This window comes from Simochromis diagramma, unplaced genomic scaffold (genome assembly GCF_900408965.1).
Source record: "Simochromis diagramma unplaced genomic scaffold, fSimDia1.1 OVJJ01000293.1, whole genome shotgun sequence".
NCBI lineage: Eukaryota > Metazoa > Chordata > Actinopteri > Cichliformes > Cichlidae > Simochromis > Simochromis diagramma.
In genome coordinates this window covers 7,843,858-7,860,944 of record NW_024386801.1, presented here as the reverse complement: position 1 = coordinate 7,860,944, position 17,087 = coordinate 7,843,858, and the positions used below count along the sequence as shown (strand labels likewise).

General features: G+C 42.0%; 1 protein-coding gene across 2 annotated transcripts in view; it reads left to right on the top strand.

Moving 5' to 3' along the window:
- Window positions 1-17,087, top strand: part of frmd4a (FERM domain containing 4A) — a 99,434-nt gene that overhangs the window by 18,530 nt on the left and 63,817 nt on the right. The window contains exon 1 of one of the 2 annotated variants that reach the window (XM_040025518.1): window positions 2,848-4,544. The exons of the other annotated variant lie outside the window; for it this stretch is intronic. Coding sequence (XP_039881452.1) covers window positions 4,512-4,544 — 33 coding nt within the window. The 5' untranslated portion in view covers window positions 2,848-4,511. Of the gene's footprint in view, window positions 1-2,847; window positions 4,545-17,087 lie in introns of those variants that run through there. 2 annotated transcript variants of the gene reach the window in all.

Below are 17,087 nucleotides of genomic sequence, written 5' to 3'. Positions count from 1 at the left end.
AATAAAGTGCTGCACTTTGTGAAAGGTGACTCAAGTCACCTTTGCACAGTGCTGTAGTTCTGCAGATATTCCCTGGTTGAATTTCCACTATTGGATATTTTAAAAAATCAAACTAAATAATCAAACTAAAAAAATGGTGTCTGGCTAATTTATCAGAAGAGCACTGAAACGTCCAGAGTGGCAGATGGAACAACAGATTAAACGACAAAAAAGACATCAGGTTGAAGCACGAGTTGGAGAGCCTCTACAAGGAAAAAAACTCAATAAAAAAACCAAACCTCGTTTATGCTTTCTTTTTCTTTTTTCTTTTCTTTTCTTTGTTTTGATGTAGTTTAATTGGTAATCATTGCAATTAATTCCTTTGTTTCCCCATGAAGTTACAGTCTCTAATTACCTCAGCCGATTGGCCGTCTGCTTTTTGCAGTGTAATTGCAGCTCTCAATAGAAACACAAACAACCAGAAGAAAATTACACACCATTTTCACATTTGTCCATGATGTGACCCTCATATGTTCACTCAGTGGAAATGCTATTGTCTGTACTGGAAAGTGTGAAATTTACAACGAGGGTTAAACGCAGAAGAATATAAAAAAGCAAGCGTGCGAGAACCTAGAGGCTCCAGAACAATAAAGCTGCACACTCGGACCAAAGTGTGTCTGCTCACATCAGCGTGATGGGAAAAGTCACCAGGGATTAATTTTGGGGTTCAGCTGGGGCGACGGGGACAGGAGTGAAGTGGAGGAGAGGAGAGTAGATGAAGGGGGATGGGGAAAGGATGGAGGCAGTGGGGATGGGTTTAAGGAAAGTGTGCATTATTGAAATGTGCAATACCCTGTGTAGTATTGTCCTGTGATTGCGATGTTTATCACCCCCTATATTCCACCCATTCTATTCTTTATGTCCTGTAGAGGTGTAATAGTGAGTGGGATGATGAGGTGTGTGTGTGTGTGTGTGTGTGTGTGTGTGTGTGTGTGTGTGTGTGTGTGTGTGTGTGTGTGTGTGTGTGTGTGTGTGTGTGTGTGTGTAGGATTTGCTGACAGGTTAACATTCACTGTCAGCAGTAATGTGTGATGGTGATATATGGGTATGACAGTAGGGCTTGCCTGGCACAGCACATATAGTCTGGTTAAAAAAAAAAATAGCACTTCAACCTTATGCCTCGATGAATTTTTATGTTTGTCCCCTCAAAAACAATGTTTTATTTAGCCAGAGTAGTAATGTATATTTAATAAAGAGAAACAGAAACTGTGAAAATTTGCTGTGAAAATAAAATAATTTTCAGGCGCAAATGTGCTCTAGATTTATGTATAAACTTACATTTAAGAGCCTGCTGTGAGGTCAGAGGTCATCTTATTAATGCAATTTGAGCTCCTCTCTTTGCCTCCCTATAGAGACCTCTGTGGCGCCTGACAATTTTCACCTCATCAATAAGCTGGTGTTTTAGAGAATTAGGGATTGATACAGTGTGTGTCTGCACTGTCTGTTTATGTTTATTCATCTGTGTCTGTTTCATGTCACTGAGGCGTGTGAATTTGTTAGCACGTGCAGCGATACGGTCGCGTGGTGTCATGGCGATGTTCCGTGTGAAGTAGTAAATTGTCTTATGTTAAGTGAACCGAGGAGTGTTTTCCCGAGGGAAATCTTTTGTTTATATATGCGTCATTAATGAAATTCATGACTTTGAATGCTATCCCTTTTTAATTAGATGGTTAGTAGCTCAGTGGCTGTAAATATTGCATCAATTTCAACCTTATGGATCCCCGAGCAGTGCTTTTATTAAGCATACATTCATGTTTGTGATGGCGTAGTCCAGAGAAGACTCTTGTGCAACCTCAGTCTTTGCATTAACGATAAAATCAGTTTGACAATGCTTGTTGTTCATACATGAACATAATAGGACCACATTGGTGAGCATGTCCATGCATTGCTGTGCTTAAATGTCTGCGCCGTCCAGGCAAGGCTGCGATCAATGCTGAACTTTGACAGCAGATTCCAGTTTATCTGCTTTTTCATCGGTGCAGTGGATATCTGATGGTGTAGTGGTCACAGCAGGATTTCAGCTTGTCGACACAAATCAATCACTTGGCCATTGATTAACTGCTGCTGGGATGTAAACGTACCTGAAGACACACATATTGATGCACTTTGACCAAATCATGTTACGGAAGAGAGCAGTGGATGCTTTTTGCGCAGCCTGATGTGTTAAAGTTAGACGTAATAAATGGAATTATTCCTCTTATCTCCACTTCAGCACACATTAAGAGTGTTTAGAACCATTTGTTTAACACGCTTTTCCTTGGCTTTTCTCTGTTGGCCCTCTGTGTGTTTCAGAATTGATTCTGGGATTTTACTGACCAATTTTAAAGCAGATTTGGGTCAAAAATGCCGATGTGCCCGTATGAACCAGTTCACAGCCTTTTAATTTGAGGTGCTCAGGGCTTAAATCTAAAGATGACTGATTTTGCCATCAGGGCTCCTGAGCTTTGGAACAGCCTGCCTGAGGAGATAACGCTCACAACATCAGTGATGTCCTTCAGGTCAATTTAAATACTCTTAGGGCAATTTGAATACTTTTGCTTTCATTTAAAAAATGTACTTTACTTTTAATCTTTTTATGGTTCTTAATCGGCTGTCTAATCATCTAGGATTTTTCAGTTGCCGTGTTTTTATTCATTTCATTCTTTTATGGATATTTTTTAATATTGACATTTTGTCAGTATAATATAATGTGTCATTTTATTGTTAATTTTAAACAGCCTCTCCATTCATCATTTTGTGTTGGATTTCTGTTTGGCTTTCTTTATTTAATTTACAAGCAGATTCCTCTTTTTCCTCACTTCTTTTACAGCACTTTGTAAAGCCTATTGTTAATGGTGGTATATATAAAAAGTTATTACTGTTCTCTTACTGTTTTTTTATCAGAAGGACATTGTAAATTTAAAGGTTAGGACTGTGGAGGGGCAAGGATATGTTGTGCTGTAGACAAAAGCTAATGAGGAATCCTCAAAGATAAATTATATAGCAATCATCTGAGTTAATTTGATTCTTTTTTGGGCCTATCTGGGTCAATTACAAGAAGCAAAGATAAGAAACAGGAGAGGCAGAGTGCTTCAATTGCATTCCAGGTATAAAGGCTTGTTGAAGTCAGCGGGCAGCCATTTGAACCACTGATGTCTTCTAAGTGCATAGTTTGATCCAGCTGCTGTGACTGAGGAAAGGCAGCAGGCACAGGAGTGATTTACTTATCTATTTATTTATTCCATGTATTTATTTATTTATTTAGAATTATCCCACCGCCTCTGCGTGCGCCCACCCTAACGGACATTGTTGCCATGGCAACGGCGAGATGCAACTCAGAGCAGAGGTGATGATTTGTTCACATTTTCATCCATTTATAACGGGGAATAACGCTGTAATGCTGTAATAGAGCAACAACAGACTGAATCTAAGAATCTAACATCACAGCACCAAAGCGCTGCTGTAACACAATATACCGGATGACCTGTCACATGCTATGAATATATACTGTGGGCTTTGGTGCAGGTGTAGCTGTGTAAGCGTGGGCATGCCAGGAAAGGAGGGACAGGGTTTGTGTGTGTACTTGTGTGTCTAGAGAGTGACTCATGCCTTGTCTGTTAAGAGAAAAGAGGCTGATCAGGTTGCTAGGCGATTAAGAGCCACTATTGTCTGTAGGGACAATAGGAGACCCAGGAGTGCCCTCTTGTCGCTTTCTTTTCTCTCTCTCTTTTTTTAATCCTTTTTTTTTTTTACACGTACTACAAATGTACATTTTGTCTGACCCACCCCCCCAGCTTGGGCGGGAACACAGAGTTGACAGTCAGCAGGAAGATCGACAAAAGGGCATTATGGGAGATGGGGGGGGGATATCCAAGGTAGCAAAACAGGCGGACAGAGAGATCAGAGTGCAAGCAGAGGGAGAGCACTGCCAGGAGAGCTGTGCCATAGAGAGAGAGCGAGAAAAAAACCTGCAATCATTTGCCACATTGAAGGGAACAAATGTAGCTGGAGGCACTGAGGGAGAGGGAGAGAGAAGAGGACAGGCAGAGAGAGAGAGAGCGGGAGAGGGAGAGAGAGGGGGAGAACGAAAGCCAAGGAGAAAGGGAGAGAGTTAGAGAGAGACAGAAAGAGAGGGCAACCTTCCGTGGACATTGCACGTTAAAGCCACACTGTTTTGTACGGGAAGATCCACACCAACTGACAGGTTGGCGGAAGGAGGAGAAGCACTGGGAGTTTGGCACTGCCCTCTCTCCTGCTGCCTCCCTCTGTGTGTGTGTGTCTATATGCTTGCACTCACACACATACAGACACTGGCTCTCTCTGTGAGCCTGTCAGAGCGCTGGGCTCTCTGGGTGGGTAGGGAGCAGTGTTGTAGAAGAGATGTTCGCTCTGAGGATGAGACAGCGTTTCTAACAGGATCTATTTGCGGACTGGAATAATACGGTGACACAATCGAGAGGGGCCCGAGCCCACTGGAACCAACCTCATCAACTATGGAGGGACTGCTGTCTCCAATGAGGACGCGGGTAAGTCACCATGGGGATTGCAGAGCATCCCACACGCTGTTTCTTCCACAGGAATCCATCACCAGAATAGCATAGAGTGAGATGGCGTGCCCTAAAAGCTGCATGATTGCTGAAATAAATCAGAAATTGTAGGCAGGATGCAGGGAGAGAGTGGGAGGCGCACGTCTCAGTTTGGTGTGTGGGTAAAAATGTTAAACCTGAAATTTAGTTTCAGCTTGCATGCAGTCTGTGTGCGTGTGTGTGTGTGTGTGTGTGTGTGTGTGTGTGTGTGTGTGTGTGTGTGTGTGTGTGTGTGAACAGATTAACAAGGGATTGCTTTGAAAGAATGACTCAGTGTTTTCAAAGTGGTGCCCATCTCCATTCAGTACAAACCACTGGCCTTTTGATTTATGGTAGAGAAGGAGCACAGAAAGAGGTGCAAGGGAGGAGCCGTGCAGTGAATTGGATGAATATCTGAAAGTGGCCTTTCACTATTGTTCCCGTTAAACATGACCTTTTGTATTAGTTGCTCATGTCCCTGTCCGGCATAGTTGACTATAGGCTGTACCCTGTGCTCAGCATCTGTTGGACAGTGATTGAGCCTGAAGCACACAGAAAAGGCTTGTGAGAGAAGTAAATTATATGTGTCTGTCTGTGTTAGCGATCGTGTGTTACTTTAGAACGTACAGTACCAGGGAGTTTATCCAGCACCAATGTGAGGACAGTAATCGAGACTGAGAGGTGTCATTCCTTGTACGTTTTGACCCTGCTATTTCTTCTCGGATGGCAGTTTGTGTTACTAAATACATACAGTATATATTAATGTTTATAAAAGCATTATTGCATTATTTTTGCAGGAGATGGGAATGATTTTGTAGAAGTTTCTCAGCAGCCATCGATCCAACACTAAATCAGGCGCAGGAAATAAATAACTTATTAGCTGGACCCTCTGTTACTATTTTACCTGCTTCCCCCTTCCTGGGAGGACAAAGATGATTTAGCAGCACTCATTTTATCACCACTGGTACCGACCCGTGCAGCATAAAATAAATTCCCATACATGTGAGAATTTGCATACATTTTAATAGGCTGTTTATTTCTGTTGTAACCTGCAGGTATAGTTCATACACACAAGCTTCGATGTGTAAAGATGCTGAAAGGTTTGAGACACTGGGGTGACCTGATGGGATTGTCACACATGAGTACCCCCGTCTGCTCACCTTCCCTCTCTCGCCTTTACAACTCACACTCCTTCTCTTCTTTTCAGTGGGAGTTTTGACCCTTTTTTTCTTTTCCCATGTGCATTTGGATTCGCCCAAATTCTTCTGGTGTTTTAAGCCAGATCTTTCTTGCTTCTCCATCCTTTTTGTCTGCCCACCTGTCCGTCTGCCTGTCTGTCTGCCCCTTGTCGTGTATTTGGCAGTTAATGCGAGCGATGTAATTGGTATTTGCAGATCGCCCCGTGCTTTAATCCAAAGAGGAGTGTTAGCGGGCTGTTTGGAGATAGACTTGGCTTCAGAGATATGGCGCCGAATCAAGTCTGCTATATCTGTGCTGTCTGCCACCCTGGACAGATTTGCCACAGAGCTGTTGGAATCATTTTCAATAACTAAATGACTTTTTGCATTTATCTTCATCAGCCACATTGAGCTTCACATGCCCCACAGTTGATGTGGGTATCTCTGTTTTGGCATCAAAGTCACTTTCAGTGGATTTATGAATCACAGCGTGATGAACCAGAGCAGGAGTCTGTCAAAGTTTATGCTGCATAATCTCATCTTAATACACTTACTCTCACCCTCTGAGATAAAAGGGCGTATGTAGTGAAAGCAGGAGTTTTGATTTGTGGCTTTCAGGAACAGTACGGAAGGTAATAAATCCCAGATATTTGTTTTCAGAAGCAGCGTAATGCTGTGTTGTTTCTCAACAGAAGTGGAGCCATCTACTCTCACAGCAAATACTGCACCTGAAGTAAATAAAAGAATCAGAAAAGAAAAAATGCTATCCCATTTAGGACCATTTTAGCCACTAAATAGTTCATTCTTTCTGAATCTTACTCCAAGGCTGTGCAAAAAGATGTTCAACACCTAATAAGAGATTGGACCAGCTATAGCCTGTAAAAGCTCTACTATTCCTAATCCTCAGCTCACTAAAATGGGGAAATTGTGCTGAGATGGCCGTGTCAGCTATCGAGTGGCCTTTAGAAGAGCTGTAGTCATATCTCCCCAAAGCTCCTGTTCTCTCTACTTCAATCCAGCAAGTTTTTTTCCATGTGCACTCTCTTTCTTTATTTGGATGACAGTAAAGGCCACTGATGCAGGAAAATGAAATAAAATAAGCATCAGTGAGCTGTGCGTCTGTGTTGCCTGTGCATAGTTACATACAGCAGAAAAACAGGTCAACACGCACACACACACACATTGCATACAGGATGCAGTAAGCAAAGTAATCCTGAGGGGAATCTGAAAAAAAGTAGCTAGTTTGTTAGTAGCCAGTCCATAAACTTTGCTCACATGTACCCCTTGCTATTATATTTTCTCTATGTCTTTCAATGTGCTCTTACAGTTGCAGTTTATTTTAGTCAGGACAAATATCTCACTGCACTTAATTTCCAAACTTTATCTTAACTCTGCGCACTGTCCTCTTCTTGTTTTTTTTGTTTTTTTGTAAACGAGAGACTTGAGGGTACATCCAGATTCTGTTGGCCCTTGCAAACCCGAAAGATGCGCTTACAGACTCCTAAAAAGAAAAATAGAGTTCCCTGTAGGTTTCCCCTTCTTGTGTCTAATATATGCATATAGGTCAGTAGAACAAGGAGCTCAAACTTCATAGAAATCTTTCTCTGGAGACCGTGTGTGCTTTTATAGGGCACGCTTTGTGCACACAGTACGGCGTAAAATGTGCGGGTGTGTGTCTTGTGTATCCTCTCTCCAATCAGCTCCTCCTGTATGTTAGTGGATCAATGAGGAGTAGTTATCTAGAGATTAACCCTGTCAATGCTCTGTCAGTCTAACCAGAGAGACTCCTCTGCTCTTCCTCTCTCACTCGTGTTGTTTAGTTCGCTTTCTCTTTCAGCACTATGTCACTGCCTCTCTCATCTCCAGGCTCTTTCCTCAACTGGTTGTATTTCTTCACATGAGAATTTGTGCGTGTGAGCGTATGCTCTTTGATAATTAAAAAACATTTGTTTTTTTTATCATGCTTGCATTAAAATGCAGAGCAATTAATGTTTTCATAGGATCTCATCGCAATGTCTCAAAAATCCAAAAAGTAACAAATGTGGTCACATGGTGAATACAGACGTGCACCATTTTACTAAAAATCCAAACAGGACTGCAATAGCTTTGAAGAAAATCAGAATTCGATATTTCCCCGAATCCTTCAGCCCTAATGTGTGTGTGTGTGTGTGTGTGTGTGTGTTTGTCCAGATGCCCATGACAGATGGTGCCATTAGAAAAATGGCCATGGGCTTGCACATGCACACACACTCTTCTGCAAACACGCACTTAGTCCATTAAAGAATAGCCAGTTTAAATAACGCACACACATCCACACACCTCCCTCCCTGAGGATGCACTGCTCCCCCCCCCCCCCCCCCCCCCAAAAAAAAAAAAAAAAAATCCCAAATTGTTGTGTTCTCCATACGTGCATGCCTGAAGCCGACCTCGTTGTCTGGGTTAATATAATTACGAGTGAAAGGCCAGGATGGTGGGCTTCAGATTTGCAGCAAAAGGTGGGGCTGCATTTGGCAGCCTGCTCAGTCCTCTCTCTCCCTCTCTCTCTCTCTCTCACAATGAACAGCAGGTTAGCTGGCAGCATTTAAAGGCCAAAGTACGCAGCAGAGGGATGTCTGGTTGCTGAAACCACATGGGGCAAATGCAAACAAACACACATGCTGGGGTTCTGAGGCACAGACACACACATGAACACACATACTCAAACACACACACAGTTACATGTACACTGAATGTAGAGCCACATCTCCCAGCTGTCATCATCTTAGCCTAATAAATGCACTGTCAAGGGAAATCTCAGTTATGGGCTGCATTGGATTTTATGTTGTGATTATAGTTTTTTGCTGAAGTACAAACAGCTGCGCTGCTGCCCTATGATATCATGGGGCTGTGTATAAATGGCACACCTCTTCAGCCACATTTCTATTGTTATGTTTGTACATTTTAATGTTCTTAAATGTCATGTGCTGATTTTCTAACACTGGAAAATAACTCAAAATGTTAGAAATATTCCAGTGTTAGAAAATCAGCACTGCTCAGTGTTAGTCATTGTAAATCTTAAAAACTGACTAGGTTACTTTTAAAAATACAACACTGTCAAAAGTGTTCATTTAACACTCAACAGTGTTATATTTAACACTCAAAGGAGTGGACACATATAGACACTCTCTAGTGTTAATTTAACACTGGAGATTTTGCTGTGTGGTGATAATACTTTAAAGATTATTGTTGATATTATTATATATATTCCCCACTCACCCCTACGGGTGGTCAATCCTTCAAGCTCAGGTCCTCTACCAGAGGCCTGGGAGCTTGAGGGTCCTGCGCAGTATCTTAGTTGTTCCTAGGACTGCGCTCTTCTGGACAGAGATCTCCGATGCTGTTCTTGGGATCTGCTGGAGCCACTCGCCTAATTTGGAAGTCACCGCACCTAGTACTCCGATAATATATATATATATATATGAACTTTATTAGCTATATATTATCCTTATTAGCGTCTGTTAATTCACAAAAATTCACAAACCCACCTGCAACACCCGTGCACTGATGACATGCAGAGAGGCAGATTAAGATAAAAAGAGGCTCAACTCTTGCTCTGCAGAGTAAGATTAGATCGGCGGGATGCCATGTTGAGAGAGTCCTCCTCCCACAGTTCCCTGTTTGAAGCGTTTCCTCTCTGCTGAACGTCTCTTTCCCCATTTTTGAAGACGCAGCCCAGCGGCCATGCACCACCTCTGGTCGTGTAAATGTGTGTGCATTTGAGCGTACCCGTTGGTGTCAAGCATGTCAAATGGGCTCTTGTCCCCTTGAAGAGTTCCAAACGATGAGATCAATCAGGGCGCAATTGAACAACTGGAGAAGCAAACCAAGCACTTGATGTTGTCATGGAAACGCGGGGTGCAGATTTTCCACTTCATTGGCTGTCATTAGTCTTGAGGCGTTTTTTAAATAATTTCACAGAAAGCAATTGAAAGATGGGAGGGCAGAATTAGTCTTCACATAGATAGGTAGAGCACATAACACGAGAACCGTCGTAAAGATAATTTCGCTATAGCGTGGTGCATTTATTTCTGTCAGTGTTTAAACCCTATCTTTTAAAATAAAAAAGCCTGCAGCAGTCCCATTATTAGATATTGACTCTATCTATGTACTTATATAGAATAGCGTCTCAAGAGACATTGACTGCACTGCCGTAAGCCTTTAGACAATCCAAATGGCAAATGTAATGCTATATTTCCTGTATTAGAATGTAATCACCACTGCTGAACCACACAAGTATCTCTAATGAACCTACAGAGGATTAGTAGTGTCAGAATTCCTACAGTGGGTGACACTGGCTCTAAGAGGTATCATACATCACCCTATCTGTTCAGCTATGTTGCACAGATGAATTTTATAAATACACAAATACTCATGCATACTCTTACACAGGAAATAAGAGTTTTATTTTTTTTTTCCCCTGAAACCATAAATCATTTTCTTATCTCCTCTAGTCATACACACTTAAGCACTTCTTCCACCATTTACTCTGTCATTTTTCCCCTCTGCACCATCATAGACTCACCATTTCTAGCCCATTACACCCATACTTTAAGCCACCCTATATGTTTTCCCCTGGGCTCTGAACTGTGACCTTTTATAGATGAAGAGAGTAAGCTTGCAGCGGTTACTAGCAGGTCTACTCAGATTTGATTGGCTGACCATATAACTGCCCTGAGGTGAGAAGTAGAGAGAGAAAAGAGGCATACTTATTTGTATTTGTAATGGTGTTAAGAAATAAATAAATCACAGTTGCACCATTCTGACCCATTCGCATGCACTAAGGAATTCCAGCTTTATTAGAAAGTTGCAATCACTCCACCACCACCACCACCACGAGTCTCAATTTCAGCCTGTGGCTGTGGAGTTTCTGGCTTCTAACCTGGATAAGCTTAATTGTCAAAGCAGCAAATGTGAAGCTGCAAAGGATTTTATTGCTGTGCTGATGGCTGTTTGCTTGGGTATCCATTTAGCATACTGCCTCATGGTGAATTTTTTTCTAACAGATAAAAAGAAGAAACTGAACCCACTCGACTTGATGCGTGTTAACATCAACAAAAACTGCAGAGCACACCAAATGTGCCCTTACGAATTTTTTTTAAAAAAAAGAAGAAAAAAAAAGGATGATAAACACTAATACAAAAAACAACAACGAAACAAACATTGTCTTTTTCAAATTCAGGTACCATAAAACAGTATTTAGGTCTGTTGACCAAAATACAGTTTTGCACTTTATGAAGATTTCTAGTAGAATATTAAGTTCAATTGTTTCCTTTTGGGTTTAGTGAAGCTTCCTTCTTGTTTTTTTCCCAAATGTCTTTAATCAAACAGCATTTAACAGTTTTACATTTGCGGTTTTTACGCTCTAGTGCGCTAATGGCTAATTCATGATTTATGTACATGGCTGCTCAAGGAGACAAAGACATTGAGCGCTTTTGCATACAGATGCATTGTAGACTCAAAATGTGCACATCCCCAAACACACGCATGCACACTGGTCAATTTGCATGCTCCATAACATCTATGTGTACAGCCCCAGACATATGGACCCATGCGGTGCCACTAGACAGCTTAATTGATGTTGGCTTGTCAGTTTCCTAGCAGTGGGGCTGGGAGGAGTGGGTTCAGGACTGCTTAGAAAAACTGATAGATAGGAGGATGAATGGATGGAGAAAAAGAAGAAAAGATGTAACGTTGGCGGGATAAAGGAGGGGAAAGAATCTGCTTATAGTCAAAGACTGGACTTGGAGGGGGTAGGGGGTTCTTTAAGACACCTTGACAATTCTCAGTTAGGACTAAGACATAAAACCTTTGAGTTCCCTTAAATAAAAAGCATGCATTTTACTGCTTATTGCATAAGCGATCTAAATGCTGGGTGTTTTATTTTACATTTCTATTCTTTCCACCAATCCTTTTCAATCTGTGGACTCTGTGCAGTGTTTGCCAGGTATCCTATTACCTCTCTTCTCCCCTGTGTAGACAGCTGCCATTACGCTGAATTAAACCAAAATATGAAATCAGCATTGCCAGATTGATGCTCATCCATCCTCCTAGGAATATTTACATCATCCTAAGTGTCTCTCTGACCTCTGATGCTCTCATTATGGCTTGTTAGAGCAATTAAAGGTGACGTGTGTCAGATTTATAACTCACCCCTGAGTGTATTTGTGTCTGCACATACACGGATGTGCATTTTCTTCTGAACAGATGTGAGCATCTGCCATTGCAGTTAAGGCCATTAATAAACGTCTTGAGGTGTTTGTATGCGGATGTGTCTGGTTTTCAGCAGCAGCTGGTGTTATTTGCTGTGTGCTTTGTTTGCATGTACATCTTTTTGTGTGTGTGTTTTTTTTCAAGTGATTTAAATTAATTTATGTAGTTATAAAACGGCACAAGTTAATGTAGATATATATATTTTATATGGAAAACATCTGGATTTAACCCTTCTACTTTAATTTTCTTGCAATTACAGAATAACATTTAAGACACGCACACAGACACACGCACCGGCAAAGGTTGATGCACTAATTCTGGTAAATACTGATAAATATCGTTGCTAACCATTAACCTCCCAGTATCTTTTTGTTAAACACAGGACATGCATAATGCTCAAAATGCATGTCAGCACTTGTGCAGAGGTTGAACAAAACCAAGGAACTGTCTAATAACACACAAAAGTAAAAAGCAGATCATGAAGACGAGTCCAACTTCTTTTATTCAGTACACCATCAATCTTACATGAAATGTCGTCTAACAGGTTTCTAAAATGGGTGCAGGTGGATGTTGGGTATTATTATGTACATTGGCATTGAATTGAGCAGCTTAGAAATAATGGTGCAGTACAAATACCTAAAACATAAAAAAGTTCTTGAGAGCAAATGTTTGTTGTTTCTTAGAGCTGCCAGGTGAGTTCAGTGGTAACCGCCCTGTAGAAACGTTGCTGTTGTGGATCTCTAGATCAGCTTTTATCTGCTGTGCCGTTTTTTTCAAGTGTATTTTTCCCCCGATATGCTTTAATTACATTCACATGAGCTGTTTGTCTTCATTTATTCACCATTTACACTACTTTCACGTATGCAGTGCATTCCACCCTCTTACCACCAGAGTGTGCTGTGCGATGGGATTCCTAATCTTTCCCAAGGTTCCTCTGAATAACAAGCTCAGCACTTGAAAGTCCACCTGAGGAAGAGCAGTCCCAATGGGCCCTGAAGTTATTTTTGTACTCCGTTCTCGGATATGAAGGTTTGAAGTTCCTCTTCACATCGGTAACCATCAAGAAGGCGAGAGAAAGAAAAAAATTCCTGATGTTGCTTTAGATTGCAGCTGTCAGCTGTTCATTGTGTCCTTTCTGATGTATGGGGCCAATAAGCAGAGACCCTCTGCTCTAATCGGCAGTGGTCTGCTGCTCTGCTGTGTATGAGCGCTGGCTGTTTGGTTCAGATAAGAGCAAAACTGTACACCGCATTTCCTTTCATCATTGTCATCACAACTTTCTCAGCAACGCAGTGGTTGTGGAGTACCGAGGTTCAGAACAGGAGATCATCTGTGTGTGTTGACTGAAGAACAGTGAGGTATATAATCAATGACCTCATCCTGTATCTCCTGCTGTTCACGAGAGACAGTGAGTGGAAAGAAGAGCAATGAAAGAATAAGTGAAATCAAGAGAGGAAAATGATGGGGCGCCAGTGAGTGAGGATTGAAAGGGAGGGGAGCGTATGTTAAATGCTGAGCTTGATTAATAATTATGAGCTGTGTCAGTGACTGAGTGGCCATCCTATTACCCCTGCTGTCTGCTAGAGGGGCAGTTACGTGGGATTTGCCCCCCATGTTCCCTCCCAGCAGACTTTCTCTCGTCTCCCTCCAGTCTTTAATGTTTCATGTGGTCAGCTTATACCATTTTATTCCTTCCTTTCCCTTTCATAGTTTGCATAGCACCTCTGTTCCCATGGCAATAGTTGGCTCTGAATGTAAATATGTGGTAAATATCATGGGACTTGACCCTGGCTTGGACAGACCCAGGAGTGATCAAGCACTGTCTGTCACAGCACATCTTTTCTTTGACTGGGGTGCAGATGAGGAGGTGTAGCAAGGACAAAGACAGAGGAGGGTGGGAGGTGACTGGTTTGTCTGGCTATGGCCCCAGGTGGCATCAGGCTGCCTCTCTCTATAAACCCAGTGTCTTTCTGGATTCTTCTTTCATCCCATCCATTTGTTCTGCACAGCAGAGAAACACAAATAAGGTGAAGTGTTTGCTAAAAGATAAGGCGAGTAATAGCTGACTATCAGTTCTGATACAGTGAATAAAACCATAAACACAAGCTGCCATGTTGTTCGACATTTTCCCTTCGCAATGATGAGAAGGATGGCCTGGAGTAATGTCAGGAGGTGGAGATGATCTCCTCAAATTACGTCTTTCTTTTGCTGTACCCCGGGGGGGGGGCTCTCCTTCCCTTCCTCCTCTGCACGTTAAAAAAGACAAAGCCTGAGTCATTTGGCAATGCATTTGCCATTGGTTTGCGTGGTAGAAGTTGAGCCGGAGCACCTGTCAGAGGTGTGGGGCCCATCTGTACAGTAACAAGCAGCTTAGTCCCATGCCTGCAGCAAGAGGTGGAGCTGGCACCGTCTGGCTTGGGTTACTGCCCTCCTGGGAGAAAGCATGCGTGTGTGTTGAGGGTTATAGCATGACTAGTTCATGTTAGCTCATTAGAAGCATGAGGAAATGCAAGTATGAGTGTGTGTGTGTGTGTGGAGGGGGGTTTACAGGTGCATCCTCTTTGTACTTTGTATTTGTTTATGCACATGCTTCGTTAATTTGTGGCCCGCGTGCCTGAGGGATCATAATGATTTAATGTCTATAAAGGAGGAGAGTTGTGTAGTTACGACGGGCTGAGAGGTTTACGAGAGTTATAAGCACAGCTGCATCCTGCATGTAGACAAATATGGCCGAGCCAAAGGTCTAAAGAATGAGAACTGTGTGGCATGGGTGTGAGCAATACAGGAACACTTACATTAGTTTATGGGGTTTCAGCAGTAATCTCTGTTGCCAAAGCAATTCAAAACATTAAAATAACTTCGAGTTGAAAAATGCCTGGCATTCAACACTGATGTTTACTTAAACTGCAGATTTGCTTATTAATGTCTAAACTGAATGTCTCCAAAGTTAGAAATAGCAATTAAGATGTCACAGAAACATATTAAAAGCTTAAAACCATGTTTGCCTCTTTTTTCCCCCTCAGTAACCCAATGTTTTCCGTTGGGAGTACAATCGTGTATAACCCATTTCCCACCATGATCTGGTCTGTAAAGATTAAATATGTAGCCGTATCATCAAACATTTAACGCTCACACTGCTACAAATCAGATTCCCAACTGTGTGTGTGCCGAGTTTGGGGGGAGAGCGCCTCACGTGCATGTCTTGATCCTAAGTTGATGTGAGTGTGCTGCTTGCATGCTAGAGTAATTCATAAAAAGTTGGGCAGAGTTGCAGGCAGACGAGCGTGCATATTTTTAAACTGAGTGTTAATTGTTAAATCAAGGAAACAGTGTTTTCTTATGGTGTGGTTGAATACGTCTATCCCTGTTTGTTTCCCTGCATAGCGGAGGCTGTGAAGTCTCCTCGGCACTGGGTAAAGTGGGCTAAGTTTACTGGGGCAGAAAATCCTGGAGCATGACTCAATCCAGTGCCTTCATACAACCAGGCCCTAAAATATGCCTCTGTCGCATTCTGTCTGCTCAGTGCATCCAAGACACACACTTACTCTGTGGCGAGTGGCTCGTGTATAGAACAAGCAAGACAGCGGCTCCAACCAAGGGAGAAAAGGTGTAAGGTGTGTATTATTCTTGTGAATGGCTTCTGATCCCCTTGCATATCAGAAGTTCTTTTCATTTTCTCCTCAGATCTTTCAAAGGATATTTTCTGCGGTCTGAGTGTGAATGGGTCCCTTTAAAATCCAAGGTGACTTTCACTGCAGATAGAATGACATAAGATAGTAGCGTGCACCTGCCTCACTCTTCACAGGTATTTCTAGAAATGCTGCAAACACACACAAATGCACACAGTCTCACAGACAGACACAGAGCCATTCCCTGCATTGTGGAATGACAGATTTGGGTTGCGGAATGACACAGCAAAATTCTCATTACTAACAGCGATGAAGTGAATGATTTAGCAGAATCCTTTGCATCTGCGCTGCCTGTCGTTTATAACCCAGAGAAAAAGAGACAAACTGTCAGCAACGATAAAAAGACAAAAACATTTGCATCATGTAAAAATTTCTGCTAGAGCTTTAATCAGAGAGAAAACGCATCACGCAATGACATTTAACTGGCCAGTCAAACCATATGCGGTCACCACAACAGGCATGCGAGCTTGTAAAGTGCAGTGCTTGGACTTAAATGCCTTCCCGTCCAATGTTAAAGCTGGCAGTAAACTCTTTCGACAGTTAGGTGGAGACAGGTGCTTAAGAGGCTTTATCAACATGTCTGGAATAGGTGGCCCTACTATTTTTGAATGCTTGTATGTATACAAACCTCAACTGACTTGGAAGGCTGCCAGGAGTTTGATTAGCACATATCCCTATTTTGCACACCAGGTGGACATCATGATCAATCAGGCTCACACAGGCGCACGCTCTGTACTCTCGCCTAAAATTAGATTTAAAGAGAAAAACTGTCCTCGGAGCTTTGAGTGTGAAGAAGAATCAGAGAGTCTTGTTAAAGGCCCATTTTGTGATGCACAATCTGAACTGCTGCCACTCTGGTGCTCTTTCTGATTATGGGATTAGTGGGACGGTCAGCTTTCAGGAGGAAACTGATGGTTGCAAAAAATAATAAACATCTCACTGTTCCAGCTTGATTCATGTTAAAGTACAGCATACACTGCAGCTTTTTAGCTAAAGGGGGTGACAAAGCATATAACAGTTAAATATAGTTCAATATGCTTGTTGAAGTAGCTAGTATTTAATTCTACTTTTATATATATATATATATATATATATATAGTAGTCTTTGTGTATCTGTGCATATGATAATCAACGCAAAGCAGTCTTACATTAAACCTTTGTCAGTCGCATGCCAATATGTTCGAGTATGCACATTTATTAGTGCCTGTGAGTTTGCAGTTGTGCATGAGGGAACATAATTGGTTTATCCAAAGAGGTGAGGAGATATTCAGCTCTCTGTGAGTCACCTGTCGTAAAAACATTGCACAGAGGATTCATTCCACTGTCTTCATTTATGTTCCCTTAGACACACAGTCTAGATTATACCGAGAAATCTGGGTTTTAACCCT